Source organism: Homarus americanus, unplaced genomic scaffold, assembly GCF_018991925.1.
Source record: "Homarus americanus isolate GMGI-L3 unplaced genomic scaffold, GMGI_Hamer_2.0 scaffold52806, whole genome shotgun sequence".
NCBI lineage: Eukaryota > Metazoa > Arthropoda > Malacostraca > Decapoda > Nephropidae > Homarus > Homarus americanus.
The window spans coordinates 2,165,324-2,178,732 of record NW_024720773.1 but is presented as its reverse complement, the minus strand read 5'-3'; the positions used below and the strand labels follow the sequence as shown (position 1 = coordinate 2,178,732).

The 13,409-nt window shown below is 39.5% G+C and overlaps 1 protein-coding gene across 1 annotated transcript in view; it reads right to left on the bottom strand.

Annotated features, from left to right (window-relative positions):
* The window catches only part of LOC121861115, a 31,596-nt gene extending 21,546 nt beyond the window's left edge, over positions 1-10,050 (bottom strand). The window contains exon 1 of the mRNA XM_042358677.1: positions 8,240-10,050. Within this exon, the coding sequence (XP_042214611.1) occupies positions 8,240-10,019 (1,780 nt within the window). The 5' untranslated portion in view covers positions 10,020-10,050. The remainder of the gene's footprint in view (positions 1-8,239) is intronic.
* Between the last annotated feature and the right edge of the window lie 3,359 nt (positions 10,051-13,409).

The window sequence follows — 13,409 nt, the reverse complement described above, 5'->3', positions numbered from 1 at the left end:
TACACATCATAACACAACACATCATAACACAACACATCATAACACAACACAACACATCATAAAAAAACACATCATAACACAACACATCATAACACAACACATCATAACACAACACTACACATCATAACACAACACATCATAACACAACACATCATAACACTCCACATCACAACACATCATAACACAACACTACACATCATAACACAACACATCATAACACAACACATCATAACACTACACATCACAACACATCATAACACAACACTACACACTAGCAACACAACACATCATAACACAACACACATCATAACACAACACACACACAACACATCATAACACAACACAACACATCATAACACAAACATCATAACACTACACAACACAACACATCATAACACAACACTACACATCGAAAGTCATTTTATTACCCCCCCCCCCTTTTTGTGCTGTTTATCTAAAGGGCTGAGTGGGCATATGATCAGTCATTAATAGCAAGATACAGTGTACATGGGGATAACACATACAGTAGATACCAACAACTAGTTGAAGAAAACTGAAAAAAAAGGGAAAAACAGAAGATAACTCAAACTGACTTGGAGGGCAACACTGGGGAGGTTAAAACCAGCAAAAGGCAGCTCAGTAATGCTTTTTCAATAGGTGTAGATCTGTATGCAGTATAACCCCCCCCTCCCCCAACAGGAACAACCATGAGGGGTATGAAACCAGGGGCTGAAGCGGCACCAGGAAATCTGTTGACAGGTGATTACTGCAGGTGACGAAGGATGTAGATGGCACAGACCTGACCAATACAGAGTTTAGGACGATACAAGTTGTCGTAAAGCATGACGGCTGATGCTGGTATTGCCCTGACTGCATAGTGAAGATGAAAGAGGCGGTTGCAAGCCATAGGGGAACAAGTTCCCTAGGGACGAAAATAAATGAAGCTGGATCCTTGCTGGTTGCCTAACTAGAACAAGTTGGGGAAGAAATCCTTGCTAAGACTGAGGAAGTAGCCGATAGAATGGAGGTGGCAGAGAGTAATGCAGGATCAGAAAAGGTTCTACAGCAGCTAGGGACTCTGAAGAAGTGTATTGAAGAAATGGCAATTAGCGGACATACTGTTAGGGGAGAGGAGTAACAACGGGAACGTTTCCAGCGCAGGAACAATGTAATAGATTTTGGAATCCTGAGAGGCAGGCGGAGGGAACTGAGAGTAAGATAACACACGATAAGATGCAGTTTAAGATTATTTGTACAGAGGTTCTGAATATGCCATCGACCCCTCAGGATGTGAGGAGGCTGGGACAAAAGCAGGGGGACAAGCCTCGCCCCCTCAGGGTCACACTAGTGAGTGAGGAGGAGAAATGGGAGGTTATTCGGCAGGCAAAAACTTAGCAAGGAGCGAGGAATCTCGGAATGTATTCATCCACCCAGATCGTACGGTAATGCAGAGGAAACAGCACAAGAAGCTCCTGCAGGACTTGAAGCAGAAGAGGGAGGAGTCAAGGAGGAACGGGGACGGGTGTGCATGGGTTATACTCAGGGGGAGGGTAGTGGAAGCAAGTGTGCCAACACAGGACCAGGGGGCAGCAGCGCACCCTCCACCCACTCTAACCCCACCTGGGAGGTGGCACCAGCTCCGCCTAGCAGACAGGAGGAGGCGAGCACCGTGTAAACAATGCCATTTCTAACCACACCCTGCAAAATATAGAGTACTTAACAAATGCTGCAGCTTCTGAGAAAGGAGGAGGGCCTGAGTTACTACTAAGAGCAGAGACGTTACCGAGAATAAATTCTGGCTTGAATGTCATGTGCGCTAATACTGACACGTTCCTTGATAAGAGAGAGGAGTTTGAAACACTACTGAAGGTACACCAACCAGATATTGTAGGAGTTGTAGAACTGTTGTACAAGAACAGGAGAATCGACCCAGAGGAATGTGAGTTCAGTATCGCTAGATATGACTCATTTACAAACCTTTCTCAAGAAACTTGCAAGAGGGGTGTGGTTATCTATGCTAGGCAAGACCTTAGAGCCAGCCAGGAGAGGGTACAGGGAGAGGATGTTTTTGGAGAGTCCAAGTGGTGTAAAATTAAACTAAAGGAACTTAAGAGCCTTAATAGACAATGCAGCAGTTCTCAACCCTAGCCACCTTCTTATCATGGGGGACTTTAACTATGGCGACATCGAATGGAGAAACGAGTTCACCCCAAATGACTTGAATAACCCTGCTACTCTTTTTATAGAAACTCTGAGAGATAATTTTCTGTTCCAACATGTTAGAGACCCGACACATTACAGAAGGGAGCAAACACCCAAGCCACTAGACCTCATCATAACAAACGAGGAGGGTATGGTGGCCAAATTGGAACAACTTGCCCCAGTTGGCACCAGTCACCATATAGTGTTGTCATTCAGATTTAACTGTTACCTAGTTCATAATAAAGCCAGACAAAGGTGCAAATATTACAAGGGAAATTACAACTGGATGAGGGAAGAGACGAGGGGTATCCACTGGCCTGACTCATTAAGGCACAAGAGCGCACACACTATGCTGAATATCATAACTAGTAATGTGACCCATTTGATCGATAAATATATACCCAAGACCAAACCCAGTGCCTCTTGGAATACGAGGTGTTCCCTGCACATTAACCATGCGGCGGTCGACAAAGTTTAGAAGAAAAACCAGAAATTCAAGACGTGGGTTGGGTCAAACAATGAGCAGGACAGGAGGATGTATGCAAGAGCCAGAAACCAAGCAAAGGCAGAGTGTAGAAGGGCTGAAAAGGAGTTCCAGAGGCTGGTTGCAACTGAGGTCAAGTCAAACCCAAAGGCGTTTTACCGCTATGCAAAGTCGAAATTAAAAACGCGAGTAGGAGTATCAGACCAGAGGCTTGAAGATGGTAGTTACGCAGATTCTGACCAGGATAAAGCTGAGGCATTGAACAGCTTCTTTTCCTTGGTGTTCACAAGAGAGGATGCGATTAACCTTCCTGCGTTTGAGGACAGACAGTTAGACACAGCACTGACCCACATTGTGTTCACAGAAGAGGGTATTAGAAATAAACTGTCCAGGCTAAAGGTCCATAAGAGTCCCAGCCCTGACATGGTGCATCATAGAGTGCTAAGAGAGTTGTGCAACGAGCTTGCCGGGCCCCTGAAGATCCTGTTCTGTACATGCCTGGATGAACAAAAGGTCTCCAGTGATTAGAAAATGGCTTATGCGAGTCCTATCTTGAAGAAGGGTGATCGTCACTCCACGAACAACTATAGATCGGTGAGCCTGACCAACATAATAAGTAAAGTACTTGAGAGTATTATCGGAGATGCCGCGATGGAACATCTATTACGAAACAATCTTGTAAAGGATTGCCGAAACAGTTTTATGTCGGGGCGCTCCTGCTTAACACAATTGCTCAAGGTATTGGATATTTGGACCCATATTCTGGAACAGGGTGGTAATATCGAGAATATATACAGTCTCTCCTTGACTTACGACAGGGTTCCGTCCCTACAACCAGGTCGTAAGTTGATTTGGTCGTAAGTCGAAAAGGCGAAAATAATACATAGAAATTCTAAAATGAAATACAGTACAGTAAAAGTAATCAATAATGAAAAATGAATAAAGTGTTACTGTGCACTTACCTTTAATGTAGTCGGCTGAATGCAAAAGTGGCCTCAATAATTTTTTTAATAAAGCATGTAGACTACATTAATTGGATGAAGCACAGGGAAAAGAGAGACAGGGCTGGGTGGGTCATCAAATTCGCTTTCTTCAGACAGGCTAACATACTTGCTTGTTGAAGGTATTGGATCATCTTTAGAGAGTGAAGAGGCAGCAGTGGCGGGGCGTGAGGAGACAGCAGTGGGGGACTTCTTAAAATATATGTCCAATTTAGACAGGACAGTTTGCCTTTTATTTTCATTGTAAATCTCCCTGTAGCAAGCTAGTGCATCTTGGATCAGTCTGTCAACCTTTGCAAAACACTCAACATTTTGATCAATTTCTTCAAACATTTGCATCCCCTTATTAATAGTAGCAAAGGCCTTTGCCACTTGTTTCACTGAAAACTTTTTGGGGGTGCAGGTTCTTCCTTTACATTTTGTTTCTCTTCTTCCTCTGCAATTTTCTGAGCATCCAGTTCAATAAGATCCTCGTTACTTAGCTCTTCTGCTACACTTTCAACCAACTGCTCAACATCTTTATTATCAATTTCTAACTCCAGATGTTTACCCAACTCCACTATCTTGTTACTAATCTCAGAAATTGTTTCATCTTCATTAAATCCTTTGAAACTGTTAACATATCTTTTCAGGACCTTCTTCCATATTCCATTCATGCACTGACCTGTAGCCTCATCCCATGCTGCAGCTATGTTCTTTGTACATTGCAAAATGTTGTAGTAGTCCTTCCAAAACTCTCTGAGCGTTTTCTCACCTTCAGTAGCAGCAACAGCCTGAGCGAAGGTCGTACGTAAATAATACACTTTAAAAGCAGCAATAGCACCTTGATCCATGGGTTGGATGATAGAGGTAGTGTTAGGTGGACGGTAGACTACCTTAACATCAGGGTGCAGGTGGTCCAGGTGTGGTGGGTGTCCCGGAGCATTATCTAAAATTAATAAAATCTTGAAGGCAACCCTTTGTTGCAGACAATACTCCTTGGCTCGTGGAATGAAACAACTCAGGAACCAATCCTCAAACAGTGCTAGGGTCATCCGTGCTTTCTTATTACTGCGATAAAACACTGGCAGTGTGTGCTTGCTGACATTTTTAAAAGCCCTTGGGTTCTCTGAATGGTAAATCATGAAGGGTTTTACCTTGAAACCAGCTACATTCCCCCCCAATAGAAGTGTGATTCGGTCCTTGAGTGCCTTGAATCCCAGCATGGTTTTCGCCTCTTCGTGGATGTATGTCCGTTCTGGCATGTGCTTCCAGAATAAGCCAGTTTCATTCACATTAAATATTTGCTCAGGCAAATAATTTTCCTCCACGATGACACGATCTAGCTCCTCCTTAAAAGCTTCAGCAGCACCCACATCAGCACTTGCTGCCTCTCCACTCACCTTTACACTGTGCAAAGTGTAACGTTCTTAAACCTTTGGAACCACCCATGACTTGCTGTGAAGGTTTGGTCGCACTCATCTCCTGCCTACTCTTTCAGGCTTTCAAAAAGGCTTTTTGCTTTAGCGTGTATGGTTAGAAGGCTTAAGGGTACCGTACACGCTTTTGCATTTGATCTTCCATCCACATCACAAGTAATTTCTCCATCTCATGAAGAGGACCTTGTCTTTTTTTTTATATTATTGTTCCCTTTATAGGTGCTGATCCTTTCACTACCTCACGAATTCGTTCCTTGTCCTTCAAAATTGTTGATATCGTCAGGTGAGAGAAGCCAAGGTCGCATGAAATGGTTGCTACCGTTTTTCCATTTTCATATTGCATTATTATTTTCATTTTCATCTCCAAAGTAATTGACTGTCTCTTTTTCTTTTCAGCACCACGAGAACTCTCACTTTTATGCTTGCCAGTCATTTTAAAGGGAATTACAAACGAAAATTTAGTCAGTACACAGCCTGATCACTAACAACAACGACGGCCAAACACCAACTGATCGGGCTACGACGTAAATGCTGTACACAGTGAGGCGGCCCCGCCCAAGCTATCGCACGGCGTCACATTACTACCAAACGTCAGGACTCGAAAATACGTAATGTGAAAAATATTTTATACGACCATGGCCGTCGTATGTCCGGGATATCGTAAGTCGAATACAGGTATGTCGTATGTCCGGGTTGTCGTAAGTCGAATATGTCGTAAGTCGAGGAGAGACTGTACCTATATTTTGCCAAGGCTTTGAACAGTGTACCCCATGAAAGGCTGAAAATCAAGCTGGAAGGGTACGGAATTTGGGAAAATGTCCTAGCGTGGATAGAAGACTTTCTGCATGACCCCAAGCAGTGTGTGTGTGTGTGTGTGGTGATTAATGGCACAAAATCATCATCTGTATCTGTCACAAGCGGGGTACCACACAGGGCAGTGTATTGGTTCCGCTATTGATTGTTCGTTTCATAAATGATATGCCTGACGTTGTACACTCCACCATACAAATTTTTGCGAATGACACCAAGATATTTCGGGAAATCAAGAACCAAGAGGACTGTGAAGAGCTGCAGAAGGATCTCCGTGAGCTCCAAGAATGGTCGAAGAGGCGTATCATATGTCCCAACGGGATGAAGAAACTGCACTATTTGAGAATGAATGTGAGGACCTAGGTATGTATGTTGACAATGAGCTGAAGTTCTCAGGCCATTGCGAGAAGAAGGTAAGTCAGGCAAAGAAATTATTAGGTCTTATAAGAAGGTCGTTCAGCTATCTAGACGGTCCAACCCTTGTAACGATCTTCAAGAGTGAAGTGCTTCCCCATCTGGAGTACTGTCACCCCGTCTGGTCCCCGAGATATGCTAGGGACTGTCAATTGGTTGAAAATGTTCAGAGGAGGGCCACCAGACTGGTGCCTGCACTTCGGCACCTCAACTACCCTGAAAGATTGGAGCGCCTGAACTTGCCTAGCTTATACTACAGACAGGCAAGGGGCGACCTAATTGAGGTGTATAAGCATCTCAAGGGGCACTACTCAGTCAAGTGTCCTTACTTGGAGCTGACGGACGCTCACCCCACAAAGGATCACAGCTCAAGATTGAAGAAACCGCAGGTCCAGAAAACTGTGAGGGCAAACTTTATCGGAGTGAGAATTGTGAACTCTTGGAACAATCTGCCAGAAAGTGTTGTGACAGTACCGAGTGTGTGCTCTTTCAAGACCAGAGCAGGTTCAGGTACATTCAGGAACCGGTGCATGTCCAGTACTTGCCAACAGTGTGTAACAGAGACGTGACCGATCACCCGAGCGGCTAAAGAGCCAATCAGTGGTGAAGAGGATAAAAGTAAAACACAACACAACACAACACTACACATCATAACACAACACTACACAACACAACAGTGAGGCAACAATATGAATGTTCAACACAGTGCTGAGACAAGAGAAGTGAGGCAGCTGAGGCAAGAAAGGTCTGATTATCATGTACAATTTCTGTTTCAACACAGCTGGTTGACTTAGTGACCAGAAACTGTTTTTCAGAAACATTCTTCACCAGCACCTCCCTACCCATCCATGAGGAAATTTCTCACAGCAGTCAGGATTGTTGTAGTTCATTAGCTGCTCTGAGCTGTATGTGGTTGTGCGAGATAAAAAAACAAACAAGATATTCGTTATCAAGTCACCTATTTCCTGGAATCTGACATAGATCACCTGTGTAAGGGCTGTAACGAGCAGGATGGTTGTCCGCCGCTCGTTTGCTTGTTCGTGGCCCCACTAGGGGGCTAGACAGAGGTGAGAAGGTCGCTGCTGCCTCGTCGCACACCAGACACTACCCAGTCGTCACCTCAGCTGTACTCGCACCCCGCTGTTCGATTCCAACTCTGGTTGTGTACTCATCTGAGGCTCGTGGGCTGATTCCCCAGTCCTTCACGATTCGGCTGTCAATCTCCGGACACCTACTCCAGTTACTACCGCGGCTGCTACGTCATCGCCACTTCCTCCACGCCCTATCCACCGTCCGTGCCCTGGCGTCTCTCCTGTGTGGCAAGACATCGCCCACCAATGCCGGCTCCAAGTGAGGAAGCTGCCCTGGACCTTCCCCCTGAGAGCAGATCACCGCGTTACCAAAACATTCCACCTTGCTGGGTAGGAGTATTCATCTGCAGCCATAGGAAATACCTGTACAGTACTTTGTTGTATTGATTGTTTTGTTTCAAGTAATTGTTTGACTCCAGTGTTGTTTATTTAATATTTGTGTGAGTGGTGTCAGTTAAATTATTGTGATTATTTTCGTAGTAAAGAGATGTCAATCTCTAACGGTTGTTTATTACCCCTTGGAAACCCATGGTTCTTGACTTTCCTTTTATAAGATTCTGAATAGGCTGGCAAGGGATTTATATCCTACAGGCCAGGCCTTTACAACCTGAGTCCAAAATATCTTTCCCTAGACTCTGTTATGATTTCTGGCTAACAAACCTTTTTGAGAACTTCCCAAAAGACTTTTACTTCTAGATTTGCCCGCCCGCCTTCCTCACTCACCAATCACTGCTACATACATTCCAAGAGTACCATTTTGTACGGTAACAGCATTATGATGTTTTAAGTTTACATACAGAAATATTGTGAGATGCTTACCTTTACACAGATGTCCTTCACCGTCACTCCAATGTTTGTTTATCTTCTCTCTGGTGCTCTCCTCATTATATAAGGGGTTTATTTCTGCACATACACACACTGATACATCGCTGCTCCAACTTTTCAAAACAGTTTTTTCTTTTGTCAATTTCTTATAAGGTGGACTGTTAGACTGTTTGCTAACTGACTGAGATTCACCATCACCTGGAGAACTTGATACACCATCTTTGTTCTCATCAGTGACTGCCATTATGCTAGATAAATCCTGACAACTTCCTCCCACACTCTCAATATGCTTTTTCTTCCTTTTCCTTCTTCTTTTCTTCTTTCCTGGCTCTTTATTTCCCTGCTGCTGAGGCTGGACTGAAGACAAAACTACAGAATTAGTTCCCATTTCTTCAATGTCTCCCAGTTTCATTTTCTTGTTGTCCAGGTTCTCAGCATCCACAGCCAAGTTTCTTTTCCTGTTGTTCGTGTTATCAGTTCCATTAATGATTTCAACTCCACTCTCATGTGAATCATCAATCAGATCAATACCAATTTTTATTTCATTTTTGTCTTCATCTTTATCTTGTTGTTTTCTCCTTTTATTCCTTTGCCTTTTCTTCTTCTTCTTCTGGTTTGTTGAGCTCTCTGTCTCTGTGTTTTGGTGTGGCACAGACTCACCGTCTTCTCTCACTTTGTCTTCTTTCACTACCAGAGTCAACTTCTTGGTAAGACTTGTATTCATGGTTGAGTCTCCAGGCACACTCTGGCTTCTTTTCCTTTTCCGATTTCTTCTTTTCTTTTTATTTGTCACTGTAGCCTGGCCACTTACCACTGCAGGTTGGCCACTTACCACTGCAAGTTGGCCACTTACCACTGCAGGTTGGCCACTTACCACTGCAGGTTGGCCACTTACCACTGCAAGTTGGCCACTTACCACTGCAGGTTGGCCACTTACCACTGCAGGCTGGCCATTCTCGCCAGTAAGTAAAGTATTAGCCACAGTCCCACATGGTTGAAGGAACTTGCCATGATCCTCAGAGACAGTTGCTTTTCTTCTATTACGAGGTCTCTTTCTCCTCCTCTGCACCTCACCATTCTCTTGTGCCTTCCTCTCCTCCACATTGGTCACATTCAAACATCCTTCACCACTCTTGGCAACTTCTACCTTGATGTCAACGGCATTAATCAAATCTGAACTCTGCAGCTGAGCCACCCGGTCTGCTTCAGCAGTCTTCCATTTGTTTTTCTTACGTCTGTTTGCCCTTTTTCTGCTCGCTGTTGTGCTAGACTTTACAGAATTCGGTTGTGTCTCATCATGTAGTGAAGGACACAGTGATGTCTCCTTCTCAGAATTCAGTTCACTCTTTACAGAATTCATTTGTGTCTCAGCATGTAATGAGGGACAACATGTTGTCTCCTTGTCACCAGTCAGTTCACCCTCGATAACTTCTTGTGTTTTCTTGTTCCGATTTTTTCTACGTGTTCTCTTTCTCTTACGAGCTCGATTTTCTTCGGGTGAGTCAGATTTCTGTGTATTACTTGCCAGTGTAGGAGGTTCTGGGGTGATACCTTCCTCTGTTTTACGAGTGTCTGCCTCACCCTCAGTTACCTTCTTTCTTCTCTTGCGATTTTGCCGCCTCTTTTTTCTAGATCCTTTCTCCTCAATTGAAATTATTTTCACCTCTTCCTTAACTCTTAGTTCACTTTGGTCTCCACAAGGAGTTATCTTCACCTCTTTCTTAACTCCCAGTTCACTTTGGTCTCCACAGATTGTTATCTTTTCTTCAGCCATTCTTTCTGGAAGACAAGACAAAAGACAGTAAAGAAATTATTCGACAAAAAAATTACAGCAAGGATAAAGAGTGAATGAAGTTACACTGTACCATAGCTGAAGTCATCAATGCCAGTAAAACAAACTGTACTGTATTGTACTATACAGTACTATTAAAATGTGATGTACTGAACTGTACTAATAGAATGTGGAGTACTATACTATTAAAACATAGTGTAATGTACTATACTATTAAAACATGGTGTACTGTACTATACTATTAAAACATGGTGTACTGTACTATACTATTAAAACATAGTGTACTGTACTATACTATCAAAACATGGTGTACTGTACTATACTATTAAAACATGGTGTACTGTACTATACTATTAAAACATAGTGTACTGTACTATACTATTAAAACATGGTGTACTGTACTATACTATTAAAACATGGTGTACTGTACTATACTATTAAAACATGGTGTACTGTACTATACTATTAAAACATGTGTACTGTACTATACTATTAAAACATGGTGTACTGTACTATTAAAACATAGTGTACTGTACTATACTATTAAAACATGGTGTACTGTACTATACTATTAAAACATGTACTATACTATTACTGTACATGGTGTACTGTACTATTAAAACATGGTGTACTGTACTATACTATTAAAACATGGTGTACTGTACTATACTATTAAAACATGGAGTACTGTACTATACTATTAAAACATAGTGTACTGTACTATACTATTAAAACATGATGTACTGTACTGTACTATTAAAACATGGTGTTCTGTACTATACTATCAAAACATGGTGTACTGTACTATACTATTAAAACATAGTGTACTGTACTATTAAAACATGGTGTACTGTACTATACTATTAAAAGATGGTGTACTGTACTATACTATTAAAACATGATGTACTGTACTATACTATTAAAACATGGTACTGTATCAAATATAAAAACATAGTACTGCATTTATACTATTAAAATGGTGGTGTACTGTACTATACTATTAAAAACAAAATTGTACTAAATATAATAAATTTATATTAAACATGGTAAAATGTATTATACTATTAAAAACATGGTGTACTGTACTGTACTATTAAAATATAGAAGTACTGTACTATACTATTAAATGTGTACTGTACTATACTATTAAAAACATGGAGTACTGTAATTATACTATTAAATGTGGTAAAATTGCATTATACTATTAAACATGGTGTACTGTACTGTACTATTATTAAACATGAAGTAATTAAAATAGATTGTTAAAATGTGGTGTACCAATATACTATTAAAAACATGGTGTACTGTACTAGCATTATTAAAAATAAAAATGGGTAATTATACTATTAAAAAACATGGTGTACTGTACTTATACTATTAAAACATGAAGTAATTGTACTATACTATTACAAAATGTGGTACTGTACTATACTATTAAAACATGAAGAAGTACTGTACTATACTATTGTAAAATGGTACCTGTACTATACTATTAAAAACAGAAGTACTGTACTATACTATTAAAATGTGGGTACTGTACTATACTATTAAAACATGGTGTACTGTACTGTACTATTAAAACATGAAGTACTGTACTATACTATTAAAATATGGTGTACTGTACTATACTATTAAAACATGTGTACTGTACTATACTATGTCATGGTGTACTGTACTATACTATTAAAAACATATGCATTGTACTATACTATTAAACATGGGTGTACTGTACTATACTATTAAAACATGGTGTACTGTACTATACTATTAGAAACATGGAGTACCTGTAATTATACTATTAAAATGTGGTGTGTACTGTACTATACTATTAAAACATGGTGTACTGTACTATACTATTAGCATAGTGTACTGTACTCATACTATTAAAACATGGAGTACTGTACTATACTATTAAAATGTGGTGTACTGTACTATACTATTAAAATGATAAAAATTGTATCATACTATTAAAACATGGTGTACTGTACTGTACTATTAAAACATGGTGGTAATTGCATTATACTATTAAAATGTGGTGTACTGTAATTATACTATTAAAACATGGTGTAATTGTACTATACTATTAAAACATGGTGTACTGTACTGTAATTATTAAAAACATGTGAAGTACTGCATTATACTTATTTAAAATGTGGAAAATAAAATGAGCTATTAAAATTTAAGCGGTGTACTGTAATTATACTATTAAAACATGGTAATTGTACTATACCATTAAACATAGTACCTGTACTATACTATTGTACCACTTCATTAAACATGGTGTACTGTACTATACGATAAAAACATGAGTACTGTACTGATATTATATAAATAAAAATTTCAACAATTATTAAACATGGTGTACTGGTACTATACTATTAAAAATACATAATTTGAATATAATTATATATATGGTAAAATTGTACTATACTATTAAAACATGATGTACTGCACGTACTATTAAAATATGTGTCCTGTACTATACTATCAAAAACATGGTGTACTGTACTATTAGTATAGTACTGTACTATACTATTTAAAATTATATGTAATTGTACTATTATTAAAAACATTACTGTACTACACTATTAAACATATGTACTGAAAATATAATTAAAAATATTATTAAACATGGTACTGTACCATACTATTAAAACATGTACTGTACTACTATTAAAACATAGAAAATGTACCATACCACAAATTATGTACTGTAATTATACTATTAAACATGGGTGTACTGGTAATTATTAAAAACATGGTGTACTGGTACCATAATGATAAAAGATGTACTGTACTAAGATTATTAAAAACATGGTGTACTGTACTACTATATTAAACATGGTGTACTGTACTATACTATTAAACATGATGTAATACTATACACAAAAACATGTGTGTTGCACAAAAACATAGTGTACTAGTAATTATTAAAACATGGAAAATTTAAAATTATACTATTAAAACAGATGATGTATTGGTACTGTACTATTAAAACATGGTGTTCTGTACTATACTATCAAACATGGTGTACTGTAATTATTAAAACATGTACTTAATTATATTATATTAAACATGGTGTACTGTACTATACTACAAAACATGGAGTACTTGTACTACATTATTAAAAAACATAGTGTACTGTACTATACTATTAAAAACATGATGTACTGTACTGTACTATTAAAACATGGTAGTTTTGTACTACCATTGAAACATGGTAGGATTGTACTATACTAATAAAAAACATAGTGTACTAATAAAAAATATAAATTTGTACTATACTATTGAAAAGATGGTAAATTTCACTTATGATTATTAAAACAGATGTACTGTATATTGATAAAATATTGTACTGTACTATTTATCAAA